This window comes from Acanthopagrus latus, chromosome 21, assembly GCF_904848185.1.
Source record: "Acanthopagrus latus isolate v.2019 chromosome 21, fAcaLat1.1, whole genome shotgun sequence".
NCBI classification, from domain to species: domain Eukaryota; kingdom Metazoa; phylum Chordata; class Actinopteri; order Spariformes; family Sparidae; genus Acanthopagrus; species Acanthopagrus latus.
In genome coordinates, this window is record NC_051059.1 from 7,869,623 (window position 1) to 7,889,331 (window position 19,709).

At 43.7% G+C, this 19,709-nt stretch overlaps 1 protein-coding gene across 7 annotated transcripts in view; it reads left to right on the forward strand.

Moving 5' to 3' along the window:
* Nucleotides 1–19,235, forward strand: part of LOC119010959 (cAMP-specific 3',5'-cyclic phosphodiesterase 4B-like) — a 55,557-nt gene extending 36,322 nt beyond the window's left edge. For all 7 annotated transcript variants that reach the window (XM_037083610.1, XM_037083612.1, XM_037083611.1 and 4 more), the window contains 10 exons: nt 5,176–5,288; nt 13,188–13,281; nt 14,639–14,853; nt 14,940–15,038; nt 15,297–15,461; nt 15,752–15,851; nt 16,011–16,165; nt 16,276–16,398; nt 16,495–16,677; nt 16,764–19,235. In XM_037083610.1, coding sequence (XP_036939505.1) covers nt 5,176–5,288; nt 13,188–13,281; nt 14,639–14,853; nt 14,940–15,038; nt 15,297–15,461; nt 15,752–15,851; nt 16,011–16,165; nt 16,276–16,398; nt 16,495–16,677; nt 16,764–17,111 — 1,595 coding nt within the window. In that variant the 3' untranslated portion in view covers nt 17,112–19,235. The remainder of the gene's footprint in view (nt 1–5,175; nt 5,289–13,187; nt 13,282–14,638; nt 14,854–14,939; nt 15,039–15,296; nt 15,462–15,751; nt 15,852–16,010; nt 16,166–16,275; nt 16,399–16,494; nt 16,678–16,763) is intronic.
* Nucleotides 19,236–19,709: the final 474 nt, after the last annotated feature.

The following is a 19,709-nucleotide window of genomic DNA, read 5'->3' on the forward strand; positions in this document are numbered from 1 at the left end:
ATCTGTATGCTGCTGATAGTTTAAGAAAATAAATAGTGGGTTTGTATACAGTACAAAGATGCAATATTATTTGAAAACATTCAAAAACTGAAATTATCAACAGAATACAAATAACAGTTATGGTGTTACAATATCCAGGCTATTCCTGTGTTGCAAAAAGGATTACTGAGGTTAGCCTGCGAACCAGCTAGCCCCGTCCTGGTCTAAAGCTTCCATGCTAGCAGTGTAAAAACACCCAACGCTCCCTGTCTGGACGGCTAGCTTCATGACTAACTGTGCTAACTAGCAAACAGCAGCCACAGTTAACCGCAGTTTGAAGTTAACTGTTTGGGATTTGTTTTGATTATGTTATTGTCTAACTTATTTTCCTGATTATCTCACTTGTCTCTAGAAAGCACTCAGAATTGCCTAGAAAATCCTCCAAAAAGTGCAAAATTTAATTTAGAAATAATAAATAAAACTTTATACCTAACAGTACGTGGAAAAATGAAGTAGTAAATGTATTAATTATAAGAATACGAAGCCATATACACATTGAAAATGACACCATTAAAGAACAAATAGTTAAAATTGCTGGAGGCTAGTCACTGATCAAATACAATGAATTCACAACTTTTGTGTATTTTCCCACCAGGCGTGTACTGAGTTGAGTGTTCACGTGAAGAGATAGATATCACATTTTCTGGAAGTGAAGTGCTTCTCTCCTTCTCTTCATTCATCTGTTTTGCTGTATCAAACTCTGTTTTTCCCCTGACATGACTGAACTGACGTACATTGGGAGTGATACAAAGGTGATTCATGGCTCAGCCTGAGCTTGCCTCGGCTTCACGTTTGGTGCGAAGTGAAACACAAACAGCCCCAAGTATGTGCATGTGTCAATGTTAAAGTCTTTTCTCCTTCATGATGAGGAATGTGTGTGTTTGCGTTTACAGTGTAACTGACGATGATGACTCAAGTGTTTTCATAGACCTTCTATTGAAAGTGGCCCAATTGTTTCCTGACAAGTCAAATTAGTGTGATTAGCAAGGCTTGAGTCATGTTAGTCAATGCAGTAAAGTCAACTTCACAGAGTAAACTCAAACATTGCATTAAAACTCAACTTGGCTCTAAGTCAAGTAATGCTACTAAGTCTTGTAATGCTACTCAACAGAAACTGTAGCCAGTAGAGCAACATACAGCTATTCAATGACTTTATGTTCCAATCATTTTGAAATACTATTTGTGAATTTTGTTGCTTTCTATTCGTTCTTCACTATAAAGGGAGACATGTTCCATTTTCATTCAAGGGCATTGATAGCTATAGTTAGAGTTAACATACGAAACATGAAATAAAATGCATTTTATATAGATCTTTAAGAATATAATTCTGCAGGTAAAGAAATCAATGAGCAAACATGTGGAACGCATTGTTTGAAGTGCAGACTTTTTTTTTTCTTTTTTTTTTGTTTTGTTGGGTTTTTTTCAAATGTTGCGTATGTATCTTATGCAGAAATCTCTTGAAAGAAATGAGACAAAATTATCAACACAAGGGCCACAGGTCAGACTCGACCCCTGGGCTGCTGCAGTAGGGACAGAACTTCTGTTAATGGGACAACTGTCCTACCAACTGAGCGGAAATACACATTAACATGAATCCAGTATATTATTAGCAAATAAATGTAAATAAAGAATTAATTGTCCACCCATCGTGCACTAATTCGCTTTGTCCAGCTCTCTGTTTTTTTTTTTATCCCAAGTGTATGGACATTCTTTTGAGTGGATTGTTTTGTTATCATGCAGGGGACCCTGACATACCTGCCACATCTATAAAACCCCTCAGAGATTTCAGAGGGTGAAGGTAATATGCTTTATATCAGCGATGCTGCAACTGCTGCCAGGCTGTCTACCGTATACATGGCAATTGAATTTTATCCATTTTATGTAACAGGGTCTCGGCTCTGTCTCTGTATCAGCTAAGGGTCCTTGGCCTGAGCTAAATAGTTGTCAGATGGTAGCCAATGGTTTTCAGCAGTGTGGCTTTAACTACCCAATAGTATAGAAAGTTGGTGAAGCAAACCACTAAAGTCGTTGAAATTGGCACCTATGACATTCAAATGCATCTTACATTTTATTGCATCAATAATTTTGAAAATAGAATAAATGTATATATTAATCATTGACACCATTTACATTTTTTTTCACATTTTTGAATGCTGAAATTTCAATTCTAAGTACTTGTATCAGTACTGTTCAGTATTACTACTTTACTAGGAGTAAATAAAGGAGTAAAGCATCTGCATGCTTCTTCAGCAACTGGCTGCAGTTTATCAGTCGGTATAATAGATAGATATAATAGGCTGCACACCAAGCTTCAGCCAGACGGCGAGGGAAACAGGTTTTTGGGGGGTAGGTTGAGAGCACAGAGAGGGGCAGTGTGAGGTGGATGTGAGCGGAAGGTGTCCTGGGCGGGAATGAAGGGTTGGGGGTGGAGGGGTGTTTGAGCACAGCCTCGGTCGTTGGTGCAGTTGATGGCTCTCACAGAGGCCGGTTTGTGGCCCTATAGGGGAGAGAGTTGGAGGGAAAAGGGAGAGAGGGGAGGCAGACGGGGTCTGTCTGCACACTGAGGTCTGTTGTCCTCTCAGCAGCCTCCAGCATATGGCCAAAGCATTAGGACTCACAGAAGAAAAAAAAATAGACTGAAAAAACAGGCTGGAAAAGTACCTCGCACTCTGTCTGGAAGCAGGTTTTTCAGACTCAAAGTGCGTCACGCCACCTTTGACTGGTGACATTGTGAAATGTCTGTCAGCCCATTTAGCACACTGTTTTTATGATGGATTCAGCAGGTTCCGTCTACTTCTGCTGTGTGCATGTCTGCGCAAAGCTTTGTTTTAATCACAGCCTCGACTCAAACTTACTTTATTACAACATGTATCATGTTGAGAGGCATGGCCCCAGGTCCAGCTGTTGTCAGTTTTAGGCGACACAACAGATGAATAATGTTCTGCTTCAGTCATTTTGCTCAAGGCAAGTGGCTTGAAGCCAAATACTGAAACCAGTAAACTTTTGTTCTACATCTGAGGGGTTTTCCTGCCATCAGATTCTGGACCGTGTATATAAATCAGCCGCCAGCTTCAAAATGACCTGAATCCCGGTCATACAGGCAGCGTCAATGAGCCAAGCCTTTGATGTTTCCCAACTTCCCTGTTAAACTGTCTTATGTCTCTATATGCCTTCATTGGAGGGAACGGGGGCAGGATGCGGTCGCACCTTCTTGGCAATGTCTCCTGCCCCTATGGCTCAAGTGGCCGCATATTGGTTTATACCCTGTTTCAACAGCTCACCGCCTCGTGCATGAGCTGCTTTGATTTCTGCTCCATGTCACTGACTTTTACATGGCTTGGATGCCGGTGGTTCCTGTGAATAGTTTGGACCATGAGGCTTGGCCTCTGTCAGTATATTGTAGCCAAGGGTTCTTTGAATTGTCCAACCTGGAGCTGAAGTAAAGGAAAATCGGTCTGACCTGAGCTATGAGGCTAGTGCTAGCAGTCGCACTCGTGTAATTTGAGGAGCCAGTGGCCTGATTTCTATAAAACCACAGTCAGGCTTAAAAAGGTTGAAACTTGACTCTCCTTTTGGATTCAGAAGAGTCACTGTCATCATGTTGTTCTGCTATCATTCAATGTTGGGAGGTTTCCTCAGAGGCACATTTATTTTTTGAGATTTCATTGAAGTTCTTTGTTAAACACTGGTGGTTCAGAGTCTGTGCGCCATCACTGTTCTTTGAAGTGCTTTGATCCACTATATTGACGTAAATTGGGGAGCAGCACGCTGGCTGTCCTGTTGTGCTAAGCATATGGGCTAAATCTCTTCCATGTGTGAAGCCCTATGAAGTAGAGATCAGTCTTTTCCATAGAAAAGGGAAGGTGGGGGATCCAGATGCGTTCAGCATTCCCTACCTCCGGGCAGAAATTTGTTGAATCAACAGTCTCCTCTGTAAATCAGAGAACGCTCCTTATTAATTTGTTACCGCATGTTTTATCATCTCAGTGCATTTCTCATAAAACTGCTTTTTTCCTTCCTCCGTGTGTGTCTAACACAGATGCTAACAACAGAGCAATTTCATTGAGTTGACAGCTACAATTGTCCTCGGCGGTCACTCCACCATTCAGTAATTCCGCTCCTTGTTTTGTGTGAGTTCAGGGCCAAAGAGGAAGCGCTTTAGTTTCTTTGGCACACAGCGAGACCCTGGCCTGGCCTCCCCCCAATTCAGGGAGTCAAAGTTTGCCTCTCGTGTTGCTTGTGCAAACACAGAGTTTGGTGTTTGATATAATTTTTTTTCCTCCCTCAGAGAGATTCAGAGAGGAGAGAGAGAGTTTGTGCAGCATGGTGGTGTGGTGTGAGCTGCTCCTGCCGTTCAGCAGAGTGCAGCCTTGAAGTGGTCTGCATGTTTCAGAAAGGAAGTCACCGGGAGTGGAGGGGGTTTAAGTGGTTGGCTTTGCAGCAGTGTAACATCAAATAAGTGCATGTCGGTTTGTCTCTCTTACTCTCCTTTGCTCCCTTTTCTCTTCTACTTCTTCTCCCCATAGTTTTTATGTATTAGATATCATAGAGATGCATTTGTTCCACATAAAAAAGCAAAGCTCTTTTACCAAAAGCCCCTCTTCAGGCAGTGGCTTTGTGTACTGTAACGGTATGTACACAGCATTTGTATGTGTTTAAATGGGAGGGGGGGTCACAGGCACATCAACAGCAGGAGGCAGCAGACCGCCTACTTTGCACGCCACTAGTTCAGCAGAGTGGTACTTGGGCGGGGGGATAAATGAGAGCGAGCCTGAGGGAGGGCGGGGGGACCAGACCGAGTGGGAGGGGGTTTGAAGAGCACACGAGGGTGAGGGAAAGAGGGGGTACGAACTGAAAGAAACTACAGAGAGTCGGCAAATAGTAACTCTAGCCTCAGTGTGTCTGAGAGTACGACTTCCTTGAACTTTTCTGAGGTGGTGGAGCGTGACGAGATGAAGGAGCTCTGCGTACACACCTCCCCCTCTTCCTCTGCGTCTCCGGGATGTCCCACAGGCCAGTCCTCTGTCAGATCAAGCAACCCTGGGAACCTCGGACCTCAATGCATTGTGCCAGGGGGCTCTGCTATGGACATGGATCCTCTCGGGCCTGATTACGTGTCCATGTGTCTATTGGCAGATGAATCCTACCAGAAGCTGGCTATGGAGACGATGGAGGAGCTGGACTGGTGTCTGGACCAGTTGGAGACCATCCAGACCTACCGCTCAGTCAGCGACATGGCCTCCAACAAGGTAGGACAATCTAGCCTTTATAGAGTGTGTGTGTGTTTGTGTGTGTGTGTGTGTGTGTGTGTGTGTGTAAACAGTGTGTTTGTGAAGCTGTTAGGAAGCAGGAAGCTTTTGCATCTTTATGTCCAATATAATGTGACTGTCTGAGCTTCAGGTCTGTCCTCTTTTACATGAGACTTTTGTTTATGGAAAATGCAGTTGTTAATATTCATTTGAGCTGCCTGTTATGGGTATATTTCTCTGGATTTCAGGAAAGTGGATTTCAGGTCCCATTTTTGTTGTCTTAACCACCAAATCTTGTAAATGTTGGCGTGCAAGAGATCAGATGAAATTTTCAACTTGCATAGGAGATACTTTAATCTCTTAATAATACGTTTAAAAAGTTGTCAAATAAACACAAATACGCTCTTAATGACTGATATTTATGATCATGTCATAGTGTGCAACCTTAACTTGTAGTATATTTAACTGTGTCAGACCTTGGTCTATCTACTGCGATGCAAATCAACCCAAATCAGACCTCCAAGGAACACGCCATACCCCCACTTGATAGCGCCATGTCTCCCATACCATTAACAAACTTTAGATCAATGACAATAATTTCACAGGTTCAGTTACAGATCAATCAGCTATCAGTTTTACAAAATTATAATTCTAATGTATTATGTAATAGTTGTCAGAGGTCATGACATTGAGCCTGAACTTGTTGCTGTACAATTGGACTTTGTTGCAAACAGTGTGGTTGTCGATTTGTGTATGCAAAATGTAAATTGCTTTTCACCACATTGACGCACTTGCAAACTAACAGCCGTTCTGTGGTAGTGTGTGAGCTGGCGTCATTTTATGGATCTCTTGTAAAAAAAAAAAAAAAAATAAGATATGAGGAGTGTCTGTTTTGCATACATGATTACTGAGCTATGTTTGAATAGCCTGTATTCCATGGAAGCGTTGCTCTGCTTCTGTTTCCTCAACTCATTCAAACTGTATAAGACATACAGTGTGTTACACAACCAGCCAACCATCAGATGTATGCACACAGATGCATTTGTCACTCATTTTCAGTGTGGCTAGGATGTTGTAAGGTTGAGTTCAGTGGGACATTGGTCCACACTTTTAACGTCATCATAAAAGGTCACATTTAACTGACTGGCATAAGTTTGTACCGAGTGTAGTTTAAGATTAACAGAGAAAATTTTGACTTTTTAGAGGAAAGTTCATACCAGCTTTAAAGGTATACCCAGATACAATGTGCTATATTATCATTTCTCTCTTGCACCCAATTTACTCTCCTTCATAACATGTTTTTCTTTGTTCATTGTTTATCTATACTTACAAGTTCACATCTGCTCTATGCATTTAAAAGGTGTTAGTGCCACAACAATGATCTATGCAATCACGTGCAGTATTGTGTGCATTTGGGGACTTTTGCAGTTTGGTCAATCAAAACCAAAAAGTTTTACCATTTTTATTTCACTATCCAGCACCAGTGAAACCAGTGGGCAAAACTTGAATTGCTAACACAAATGTTAACAAGTTAGTCGCACCATTATTCTTCTAGCTAAACTTAAACACATTCTCTAGAGCTCTACTTATACTGGATTTTTTGGAGCCAATGTTGTTATTCTCATATCGATATATCAGCTAATATATTTATATACCATAAATATATACATAAACACATTTTTTTGCAGTGATCCCTCAGACATGGTTATCAACAGTTGTTTTCAATCAAACATACATGATGGAGGTAGGATAATTTAGAGGTTAAATATAAATTCTACTGTCCAAAATAACATAAACTTAACCGACAATTCAATAATTACACTGCATACTAATGCAATGAAATGTGAGCAAAGTTGGCCAATATTTATTTTATTTATTTATTTAAAAGATTTTCTCTGAAATGAAAAAGAGTCCAATACACTGCACATACCTCTAAAGTTGTTGTGCAATATTTTATGTATAATGCGGAGCCTAAGCAAACTGAGAACTTTACACTGAAATTCATTTTTCTGTATGACTGCGAATCTACAGTCATGCTAACGGCCTTATGAGGCTGTTTTTAGGCTTAGTGGCCCATTGAGCTAAATGCCAGTTAGAATGCTAGCACTCTCAGTTTTAATGTGTACAATATTCACTATCTTAGTTTAGCATGCTAGCATGCTAACATCCACTAATTAGCAAGATATTCCATCTGAACATGAAGAGTATGTCTTTAAATTTGTTTATATGTTGTTATTTTCCAGTTTTGGACACAACCAAATTTTGATTTTGAAGTTATTGCAAATTATCCTGAGGGGAACATAATCTAAATTCCAACCCATCCAAATTGGTTAAAACATTTCTTACTAAAAAACAAAAATACCAATCACAAGATGATGGCAGAGGGAAAGGTAAAAGGATCACCAAAGTCACTGGAACATCCTCTGGACACCATGAATGTCTATACGAAAAAACACAGACATTTCCATGCTGAGAGAACACTGCTAAGCATAGCTAAATAGATAAGGAAGCCATTCTCAGCAATTGGCTTCACAGATGAGTTAAATCCAGCATTTTATCTCAGTTTTGTTTTGGATATTCACGTCAGCTTTCCGATTTGGTTTAAGTGATAACAAATAAACACATCGTGGTACTCAGAGATGACACAAAGCCGCTATTTAGAACTAATTACTTCCCCTTTGCTTTGATGCACGTAAAAGTTTTTCAGGCGCATTCCATTTGTGCAGAGCTCAACTAAATTGCTGTACATAGCACATTATTACTCAACCCCTGCGCAGACACTGGAGACTGTACGGCGGCGTCAGATTATAAACACCCAGGTTGGCGTTGTCCATTTCCGTCTGTATTCTGCACTGTGGTCTGAGGGAGGATTGGGATGGGGAGGGGTGTTGTCAGACCGTGACGGTTGACTGTGACCGTGACACAAGCTTCCTGTCTCTCAATTTCCCCTGCCCCCCGCTGCCCCCTCTCCTCCGCTCCCTGGTTACCAGACGACAATAGCAGCGCTTTTGACCAAGCAGCCAGGTTGAGTCTTTACAGACAACCACGTCACTGGGACTGTCAGGACAATGAGCACAAGGCCATGCAGCAATACAGCAGTTCAGTCAGCCAGGCTAGGCACATTGTTCGCCGTGAGTCAGAGTCTCAGTATGACCCAGTAGCACCACTAAGCATTGTTGACCAATTCTGTTTTGTAAAGGGCACAGGACAACATTTGTCACAGTTTTGATTCCTCACTGTGCTCGATTGTTGTGCAATTGTACAGGAAAGGAAAGAAATCAATTATCAGTCTCGTCATATTTTTGTTGCTAAATTGCTGTCAAACATGGTGTCATTATTGCACCATTAATGCAGCATCTGCAGACTTGTGCTCCCTCCCAACATTTATATGATGTAATGGTTGACAAAGAGCCTGTTTCTTTTCGGAACCAGAGAGGATGTAATTGAACCCACGATCAAAACCAGGGTGTCTCCACTTTCAGTGTCCAAGGGCGCAGGTGTATCCGGGGCTACGGGACCACACACCCTGCTGACCGCCAGCCTGGTCGCCGTGACCTCAGAATAGGGAGCTGCTTCCCTGCCCCTCACTATCATTAGCCTCGCCACACTTCCATGCTGATGCTGGTGACGGCCTTGGACAAACACTGCCATCTGAATCCAGTTAGAGGAGTGCAGCGCTTTGCGGGTTTGCGTGCGAGCAAGCCCCCGAGCAGAGTGCTAGCCAGTAGGAAACTTTAACTCACGTGTGGTCACTTCAGCTTTGAAGCGCCGCTGTCTTCAGAGGGGAAAAAATGACAAAATTATTGAAACAGATGTAGTGGTAGGTCTGTAGCTGTAGTAGGGGCAATGGATATTAAATTATAGCGTTGTGATTCAGTTTGACTGAAAGGGCGGTAAGGAGATCAGCCGAGCTGTAGCAGTGATTATGGTGCCTAATTGTAATTAAAAGTCTTACCTCTGTAATCTGCTGTTATCATGGAAAATAAGACAGAATGGGGGGAAGTAAATATAAAACCTGCTCTTACTGTAACTCTATTCTTACCTAGTTTTGATCAACACCTTCTAGGAAATGTGTCTTTCTACTGTCACTGAACTGTGAAAAAACTCACAAGGCATAATCCACAGTGTGTTGACACTGTAAACAACCACACACAGGACAAAGGCAGCATTGGATCACTCCGGACTTTGCCAGATTGCACAGTGGAGGTATTGCAGTACGATGTCAAGTTGTTCCTGTGCAATCGCAATTCTGTTTCTGTTTCAGTCAAGGTCAAGCATGCTGTAAGAACTGAGCCAACATTTTAAGAACTTCCCAAATTCATACACGTCATTTTTCCTCCACAATACATCAGCATAGCTGTCTGCTAAACTTGTTATCTGGAACTTTTCAGTGATTAGCTCAGGTATGTTAGTTATTGCCGGAGGCCCTGTAAGGAAGCAGGATGTCTACCAGTAAGTGACTTCAGAGAATTAGTTTATCAAGTAAAAAGGGGAAGTAGGTGGGGACACATGCTTGGGCCTGTGTGGAAGGGAGGAGCCATTGGTCTCTGGTTAGACTGTGTAGGCCAGTCAGTCAAGTCAGCTTTATCGCTATATGTTTCCTGCCTGACTCCACTTGAGAAAAGAGAATAGAGAGAGAGGAAGCAAGCGAGAGCCTAGGACAGAGTTATTGCTCATAGAACTTTTACGGCGTTTCTTTTTGGTTTTGTTAGCTTTTTTATGTGAAGTGACAATGGGACTATGTTGTTCTGAAAAGCAGAAGAAGAACTTTGAGATGCTTACAAGTTGGAAAAAGGTGAGTAGGTTGTGGAGCTTCTTACATTGTGCTGCCTGCTGTGCAGTCTGCTAATGGAGAGTATGATTTATGAAGAATAGATTGACTGAACTAAAGTAATTAATTTCTTTACAAACATGATTCAAGTTTTTTTTGCAGTTTTTTTCATCTTTTTTCCTTATTACATTGAGATTTTCTTCTTTTGTTTTCAGATTCAGGTCAACAAGACAGAGTAGTGCTGTGTGTAGTGTGGTGACATATTTGGCTTAAGAAACTTTGCTACGCTTTTAGTGTTCATTTTAATGAGTTCAGGTGTAAATAGTGTTTTGTCTTACACCCTTAACATATCATTTACATTGCTGTTTTGTGAGGCACTGAAGCATGTGCGCACCTATTTTGAATATTCAAAAGTTGTTTTCATCACTTCATTTTCTGAGAACTGACCGCAAGATTTTTATGGTGCTGTAACTTCTCTCTGTTACCTAAAAACAGGGGGTTTGTTCTGAGTGTGAGCGCCCTTTGTTAACGTAAAAGGATGTATGAGTAAACGTTATCCATTGAGTAATCTAGTCTCCTGAGAACACTCATAGACTCGTCACTGTGCCGTGAGCGTATGCTGTGTGTCTGCACTGAACTACATGACCCCGGTTGACTGACATGTGGCTCTGTGCCTCATTCATTTCCTAGAGGTCACCCTAATCCACGCTTTTCCGCCGCTTTAAAGAACCAATTACGAGTTCCCTTTGAGTGGAATAAAGCCGCCTGATTCCAAGCTCAAATTTTTGTCCTTACGAGCTCTCTTTGATTTTTATGGACTGCCTCTGGCGGTCTGGGTTTTTAGTAAAGCCAAAGCTTTGAAAGTGGTATTCAGGTTTCACAGTCAAGTAGATGTTAGCTGTCGGCTTGACAGCTATTAGACAGCTGTTGAGACCAGAGAGAGTCTGGTTTAGTATGAAGAGAAAAGACCCCATTGTATGAAATAAAAGAGCCCTGGCAAAAGGCACAATAGTGTCTGATTTCTTTTGCCCTTTTTTTTTTTTTGCTTTTTAATGGCTTTATAAAAACAGGAAACTGCAATTACATTTTCAGGAAAAAGAATTGACTGCACCATTATTCCACTGTGTTCATTATAAAGATTAGGATGTGGTTTTGAATTAGTGCATTTCTCTCCTGACATAAAAGCCATCTTGCATCAGAATCTGCCCCCTGCAACATCTATCTGTGATGGTGTGTTTCAGTGCATCTCGCCCAGCTGTGTCTATCCAGAGCATCCCTGCTGTCGAAGCCTGTGTGTGGATGTTCATGCTTGAGTGTGTCTGTGTGTGATGTGATGCAATGAGTTTAGAGTGGGGACCACCGTGAGAAAGAATGAGGGGTGGGCCACGTGACTCTGTTGCCATGGCGTTCAGGTTGTCGTGCAATTGGTGGTACTCCGGTGGGCGGCAGACTGAAAACTCTCTCATCTGTTTGTCTGCCATCATCTGCGTTTTTTAGGAGGCTATACCGCTGCAGTGAGTCAAGGAAACACAATGTTCTCGGATCAGATCTTTAAATAATGTATTCTAGCGATTATGGACTGAAAATATGTGCAGCAGCCAATGATTGTGCACCTGCAATGTACAAAAAAAGAGAAAAGACCCAACCCCAGTCTGGTAAATTAATACCTAGCGTCTCCTCACCCATGTGATAAATGCTGTGGTGCTTTGAAGCCTGGCATTGCGCAGTATGTGTTGGATCTGTTCTGCATTACTGAGCAGGGGGAGCAGATCCAGAAGGGAGGGGAGTGAAAGAGACAATGGGAGGGGGTTTGCAGAGAGCACAGGAGTGAAGGAGAAAGCGAGAAATAGCTAGAACGAGAGAGAGAGAGAGAGAGAGAGAGAGAGGGATTCTCCCAAACTCCAATTTTCTGCAGTGCTGTGCATGGCTTAGTGTTAAGGGAGGGTGGGAGGCAAAAGGAGAGAGAGACAGAGAGAGAGAGAGAGACTCCATCAGCCTCTCTGCCACAGGGGACTCTACAGCAAGAGCGCCCCCACCCCCCCTCCTCTCCGCTTTTCTTCGTCCCTCCTTTCCTTTCTCCATCTGTCTTAGATCCTGCCCTTCGTCCCTGCCTTGCTCAGTCTGGGCTGGGGTAAGGCTGGATTTCCCCCCCGGAGAACATTCGGATGGTGGCAGGAGGTAAAAGAGGGTTAGGTAGACGGACCAGAGAAAAGCAAAGGAAATATTGATTGCATCCAGGGGGATTCCATCACTCTCGCCAGTTGCTTGCGATCCTGGAAAACGGTGGGGAGCTATGAGGAGACGCATTTGGCCAGGGATGTAGGGGTCTGCCGCAGCCCCTCTGGAGAGTTCAGCTGGGGCGTTTTTACTGTAGTCGACCATTGGAAGGCGAGGGCTTCAGTGGCATTTTGAGCTTCAAGCTGCAGGGCTCAGCGCTGAGCCTTGGGGTCCACTCAGAGAGGAGCATAGAGGGCTTCTGCTGGGGAGCACCAGGGGCTCAGCACAGCTCAGCACCATGCCTGAGGCCAACTACCTGTTCTCTGTGTCCTGGGGATACATCAAGGTGTGTCCCAGAGGAGATCTGGCATAGATGGGATGTATAGATGTGTGTATGTGTGTGTGTGTGTGTGTGTGTGTGTGTGTGTGTGTGTGTGTCTGCGTGTGCGTGTGCGTGTCTGCATGTGTGTGTGTGAGAGAGAGAGAAAACATACTATATATATTCATGTCATTTCTGGTGAAATGTCTCCAATTTCTCAGACTCTGTCATGTGTTGATCACACAGTTGGATGTGTTTCATTAGAACAATTCTTGTCGTCATGGCACATTTTGTTTCCCCTCGAGAAGTCGGCAAAAAACATGGCGAGACTGAATATTCTGCACTTTTGTGTTTTGTTTGTTGAAATGCTCGGCAGTCAAGTCTGAGTGACTAACTCAAGCCAGGACCTAGAAGACGTAAACACAGTCCTTATATGGCACATAAAAAAAACACGAGGCCATGTTCTCCTCCAGTGGAAAATAACAGGAAATACTTAATTCTGCTGCTCGGAAACAGCAGGAAAATGATGTGATGAATGTGTATGACCTTGTATAGAGCATCTAACCTTATGGGTTTTTTTTTTTGCCTTCAGTTCAAGAGGATGCTGAACCGGGAGCTAAGCCACCTGTCTGAGATGAGTCGCTCAGGCAATCAAGTGTCAGAGTACATCTCCAACACCTTCCTTGGTGAGCACTGCAGCACACATCCAGACACAAATAACTGCTCGCACACACATTGAAGCATGCATTGTATCTTAACATGCCACACCATGTCTGCATGTGGCACCCAAAGCATGTGCCAAGTAGCAGAGAAACTTTGTGTGCCCCACTGCTCTCAAACCAGTCTGATCTGGTCTGTAGGAGAGTGACAGAGAGTCCCCTCGCCTCACTCTGACTGCAGAGAGATTCAGAGGGAGGGAGGGGAGGTGGTGGGGGGTTGAACTCAGGGAAGACTTCCCTCTGGTGAGATTGGGGGCAATCAGGGGGAGAGGGAGAATGTCTGTCTATGTGCATACAGTGCCATCAGGTTCAGATAGACTCTGCATTATTCATCAGGAAGACAGCAGTGTTTCCTTGTCTCTGAGAAGCCTGCCAGTGTTTCATGACTCACAGGCAGCCAGCAAACAGCCAGTCTGCCCTGCAGGTTTCCCATCCAGCTCACCACCATCATACACCCATACAGCCAGCTTATCAGGGCTGTGTGCACTCATGTCCCTGCTCTCGCTCGTATACACGCCTCCGTCCTCTTGCCTCGGAGGAGCAAGGGAAGAGAGGGTGCATGTCGGAGACACTGAGCCTAACAATAGAAGTGGTGCAGTGAGAGAGATTTGTGCATGATGGAGACAAACACACAGAGAGAAACTGAGCTGATCTTTGAAGCTCGGGTTTTGTTGTCATCTGCATTGCAGCTAACACCTGTCAGGTGCAGTGAGATCATTTTCTTCCTGTGCTTTCTTTGTTCAGCTGAGGTAGATTCTCTGTCTCTCGCTGCAGTATTTGTTTGGTTCACAGGCAGACACATGCACACTGTCAGCTGCATAGAGCAGCACATGTACATAACACAAACCCGCATCCTAACAGGTCACTCCTTTTCCAAACATTTTGGCTTCTCGTGAGCCAGCTTTCCATGATTCTGTTGATTGTTATTACAAGGCGTTTCTCAGAATACATCGGAACATTGTCATAATTCAACACCTCATTAGCACTTGTTGGCCCGTTGTCATTGTGTTTCACACACTTGTCATGTTTATATGTCAATGTTTTTTGTTTGATCTTCAATTTTTGCACCTTTTTCACTGTCAAGGGAAAAGTGTTTGTAACAAAGTAACTGAAGGATTGCACGCTAATTAAACGGCTGTCAGTGCAGCTTGTGCATGTGTTTTCACGTAGGTGTGAAAGGTCAACTATTTCCCCATGTTAACTTTGTCTACTCAGTACAGAGGCAGACAGGACCAGATTAACACGCAATCCCCCTAGCCTCTTTGAAAATCCCCTTTTTAACCGTCTCCCCTCTGTTTTTGTGTCTTTTTTTTTTTTTATCCAGATAAGCAGAATGAGTTGGAGCTTCCGTGTCCGGTTCCCAAGTCAAGGGAAAGGAAAAGGAGGCAGGGCCAGCAGCAGCAGCAGCAGCAGCAGCAGCAGGCTGGGATGATGACTCAGATCAGCGGGGTGAGGAAGGTCAGCCACACGCCCAGCATCTCTGGGAGCTCCAGCAATCGTTTCGGGGTCAAGACAGACCAGGAGGAGCTGCTGTCGAAGGTAAGCCAGCAATGGAGAGATTGTGCCCTATAATGACTTGAGTATCGTGTGATCGGCTGAGATGCTCACAGTCTGCTCTCTGATAGGACCTGGAGGACATCAACAAATGGGGCCTGAATATCTTCAGAGTGGCCGAGCATTCCCATAACCGACCGCTCACAGCCATCATGTACACCATATTTCAGGTGAGGGGAACCTCCGCGTCACGTTAAAAAAGTGTGAAGGTGTAAATCAACACATGGCTAAATAAGGCAATGTGTACGGTATGTTCTGTCAGTGTCATTACAGGAACATCTGCTAAATTGACATTAGCCACTGAAATTGATTTGTAGCTGTGAATAACAGCTACAAATCAATTAAAAAGACACTCTCAGTGAAAAGGATCACTTTCTCACTGTTACAGGTCTTCTTTGTCTCATTTTCTTTCTGTGTGTCGCACGCAGGAGCGAGACCTGATGAGGACGTTCAAGATTCCAGCGGACACCTTTGTGACGTTCATGCTGACCCTGGAGGGCCACTATCACTCTGACGTGGCCTACCACAACAGCCTACACGCCGCCGACGTAGCACAGTCCACTCATATCCTCCTGTCCACGCCCGCACTGGATGTAAGTCACAGACATAAATGAAATCAGCTACATTTTAGATAGTTTGAGCTCTAGTTCCTCATCTGATCAACACGTGACACCATTACCATGTGGCATCACCGTCCACACCTTTTTCTGAGGCCACTTTGATTTAATGACTGGCATGACGTGCAGTTAAGCATGAAACTGCATGCCTGAGGATGACACATTGAAAAGACCGGCCTCTCGCCGCTGCCTAATGCCTTACCTTGTTTGGCTTGTTCATTCATTGAGCTCATTTCTTTATTCTTCTTCCTCCTGTCCAAACGCAGGCCGTCTTCACTGATCTGGAGATCTTGGCAGCCATCTTCGCTGCAGCCATTCATGACGTGGACCATCCAGGTGTTTCCAACCAGTTCCTCATCAACACGAGTAAGTCCTCACGCAAAAACACAGTTTTATTTAGTCTACATTTACACGATGAGCAGAAATATTTACATGGTTTAATGGGATCTGTCTAAATGGGAACCAACAACAACATTTTTTTTTTAGGGACATTACATTTAATTTTCCTCTTCCCTCTGCCTTCAGACTCCGAGCTGGCTCTGATGTACAACGATGAGTCAGTGCTGGAGAACCACCACCTGGCCGTGGGCTTCAAACTGCTGCAGGAAGACAACTGCGACATCTTCCAAAATCTCACCAAGAAGCAGAGGCAAACGCTCCGGAGGATGGTCATAGACATGGTGAGGGGAAACATTACTCTGTGAAGCTGCGAGTGATGTCTTGACTATTTCATTGCTTCCTCCCTGAATTGTTTCTTACATCATTTCCCCCATGTCTTGCACTCTTCAAGGTACTGGCAACAGACATGTCCAAACACATGAGCCTGCTGGCTGATCTGAAGACGATGGTCGAAACCAAGAAGGTGACGAGCTCTGGAGTGCTGCTCTTGGACAACTACACAGACAGGATGCAGGTACGAGGCACGCTTGTAAAAACACATGATGCAGACAGTCTGCAGAGCATGAAAGAGATGCAAGAGAGTTACATCTTCAATGTTTTGTCTCTGCAGGTTTTGCGTAACATGGTTCACTGCGCCGACCTGAGCAACCCGACCAAGCCTCTGGATCTGTACCGGCAGTGGACCGACAGGATCATGGACGAGTTCTTCCACCAGGGAGACCGAGAGAGGGAGAGGGGGATGGAGATCAGCCCCATGTGCGACAAACACACAGCTTCGGTGGAGAGGACGCAGGTAGAGAACACACACATCGAACTCCAAAAGCTGCAAGTTAATGCAATATTTTGTTATTGTTACTGACATCATCGTTTCATCTCTAGGTTGGCTTCATCGACTACATCGTCCACCCTCTGTGGGAGACATGGGCAGACCTTGTCCACCCCGACGCCCAGGACATCCTAGACACACTGGAGGACAACAGGAACTGGTACCAGAGCATGATCCCCCAGAGCCCCTCCCCTCCCTTCTACACCAGTGATGGGGAGGGCGGCCCACTGGGGGAGGTGGAAGGGGGACCGGTGGCAAGTAAATTCCAGTTTGAACTGACACTGGACGACCAGGATGGAGATGGGGAGAGCAGGATCATGGAGACAGCTGACAGCGTGTCGCTCGAAGACCATCCGACTGATCTGGACGGGGTGGAAACAGCGACACGCAACCAGACATAGCTGAACTGACACTGTTCTCAGAGCGCAGCAGGTTCCTGCTGTTTTTGGCTGAATTCATTTTAAGTGCAGTGGAGCAATCCTGCAATCTGGCTCTTCGGAGCTGCCTGGGAAAGAGGGCCTTGCTGAATGTGGGGCACCCCTGGAAACAAGGCTTGGAAACCCTGTGGCAGTTTGTTTTTGAGCCGCCTAGATGGGAGCTGGAAGAGCGTAGCATCTGTTCTTTAAAGAAGGGACTACTGTCGGACTGCGAAGTCAGGGGATGAATCTTGGTTCTCACAGACAAAGAACGTGAAGTGGACGATGTGTATCCGTGTACTGGGACTAGTAAAGAAATCCAAACTTGCACTTCAGGATGTTTTTTATGTTCATTTAGATTCTTTGTATGTTTTTGTGTCGGGATTGGGTGCCACCTCGTAAAGTGTCCAACCAAAACTACTGGTGAACAAATTTATTGTAACCAAGTTGTTTTTTTTCTAACACTTGTCTAAAAGAGAAACATTTGTGTGCCTTTTTTTAACAACCGTTTCTTTTGTAAGTGTTTTTATAATTTATTGAACACGTTCATGTAGCTGTAAAATGTGTCAGATTTTCTATAGAGAGAGGACACATTTGTCTCACGCAGTCTTCCTAATGTTCTGGCAATAGTACAAGCTTGTTCTCAGAAACGCGTCCAGTGGATGTATTTCTAAAAATCAGCTGACTTCCCAGCACAGTTTGCACTTTGTGGCATCGGATGGAGAGGTGGAAAGCATCTGTAACTTACAGGAAACATTACAGTAAACATTTAAAACCAAAATAATTTAATTTCGTTCCTATAATTCCTTTCATAAGCTACTTAATAACTCATAGGCCATATTCTCTTTGGATTTTTGAGTCCAAACAACATCTAAAGAAAAAACTCCAAAGATCCTGTGAAAGAAAGCACTTTGATGATTTCACTGCCATCTCTGAAAATGGTGATCCCACTCTTTTCAGAGTAACTAGTGTAACAAGTCAATCTTCCAACCAGAAGCCAAATTGATCCCTCACATCTTTCTGTAGCCGAAAAAAAAGATAGGAAGTGAAATATTGCCAAAAATATGGCAAAAAATAAGGTTTAAAATATCTCCTCCCTTGTGTTTGAGCTATTCCTGCATGGAAAAATCTGTTTCCACCTCGTAATTCCCCAACTCATGAGCTCACACACCTCTTGCGGTTAACAGCATTCCATTCTCGTGCTGTACACTTTGAATGACTGTCGGACTGTGTGCATATTTTAAACAGACACCTGTTAAGTGATAGATTCATCGTAGTATCTTGTAGTTTTTATCCCAGCACTTTGAATACGTCGACAGCTCGGCAGCTGGTTGCCGATCTGTCCAACGCTACCTTAAAGGTACCACATTGTAAGGTGCAACCTTCAGAATAAAAGGGGTCAATATCGTGTCATGACATGATATCTCCTCTGTGTGTGTGTGTGTGTGTGTGTGTGTGTGTGTGTGTGTGTGAGAGAGTGAGTGCGTGCAAGTGTGTATGTGAGTATTCACAGAGTCGCACAATTTTGTTGCACCCGGCTGTGTTGTGCTGACCCCTCAGCTGTTTGTAACAGTGTATTTATTATCTTATTCTTGTATATGATAATATTGATATTGATTGTTAATATTCCCTGTATATTTGTTATTATTTATATGCACTACCACATGTCAAATCACACTTTGACTGAACTCGTCTGGTGGTTTCCAGTTTAATGTATTTCGCAAGCTATTTTGCTATGAGACCGTAACATGAAGTTATGCAGTTCAAGTTCTGACTATTTGAAATGTCTGTTTTTGGTTTTCAAGATCGCAGCCAGAAATCGTTGGTGCAGTCTGAAGCGACAACAACACCTCGCCGAGGTGTAGAAGAAGTCTGGCTTTTGTTTTTGTCTTTTTTGTTCCTGGCGGATTATGAAGGCTGGATATTTACTCAGTATGTCGTGTACGGTGACGGGTCATTGTACAGCTACAGGACTATATGCTGAAATATATGACATGGTTTCAAAACTATTTTTTCAGTGTTTTCCTCACAATATATCGTCAAATGGTGTATGTTGTGCTCAAAAAATGTTTTCTATCAGATTATTAAAACGGGCATGTATTACAGAAAGCTCTGGTCTGTGTGTTTTTGGATCAAACACTTTTTATCCTCGTCTCAAAGCTGTGTCATCAACTTTGAGAAGAAGTGGTGATGTAACGTAAGGCAGCAAGGTATGTTTCTTCAGGTGCACAATAGAAATCAATTAAATTCTCAAAGCCACAGTCACACACACGGTCACACAATGAAAACACAACAACTGATGCAGGTTTTTGTTCATGTCGTAGTTCCAGTTTTGCAACTCTGAGGGGAAAAACCAGCTGGAAATGACAGAAGCTGCAAAACAACTGAATCGAGTCATTAGTCACTTCCCAGCAGTGACACCGATGACGTGTCTCCTCTCGGATTTGAGTTCTGGACGCTGAGCTGTCAGTGTAAACAGGAAGGGTAGAGATAGTGATGCTATGTGCCTCGCAATGAGGGCATTCACTCTCCCATGGCCGCGAGCACCTTGACCCGACGCGATAAGCATCGGGTATACGTGAT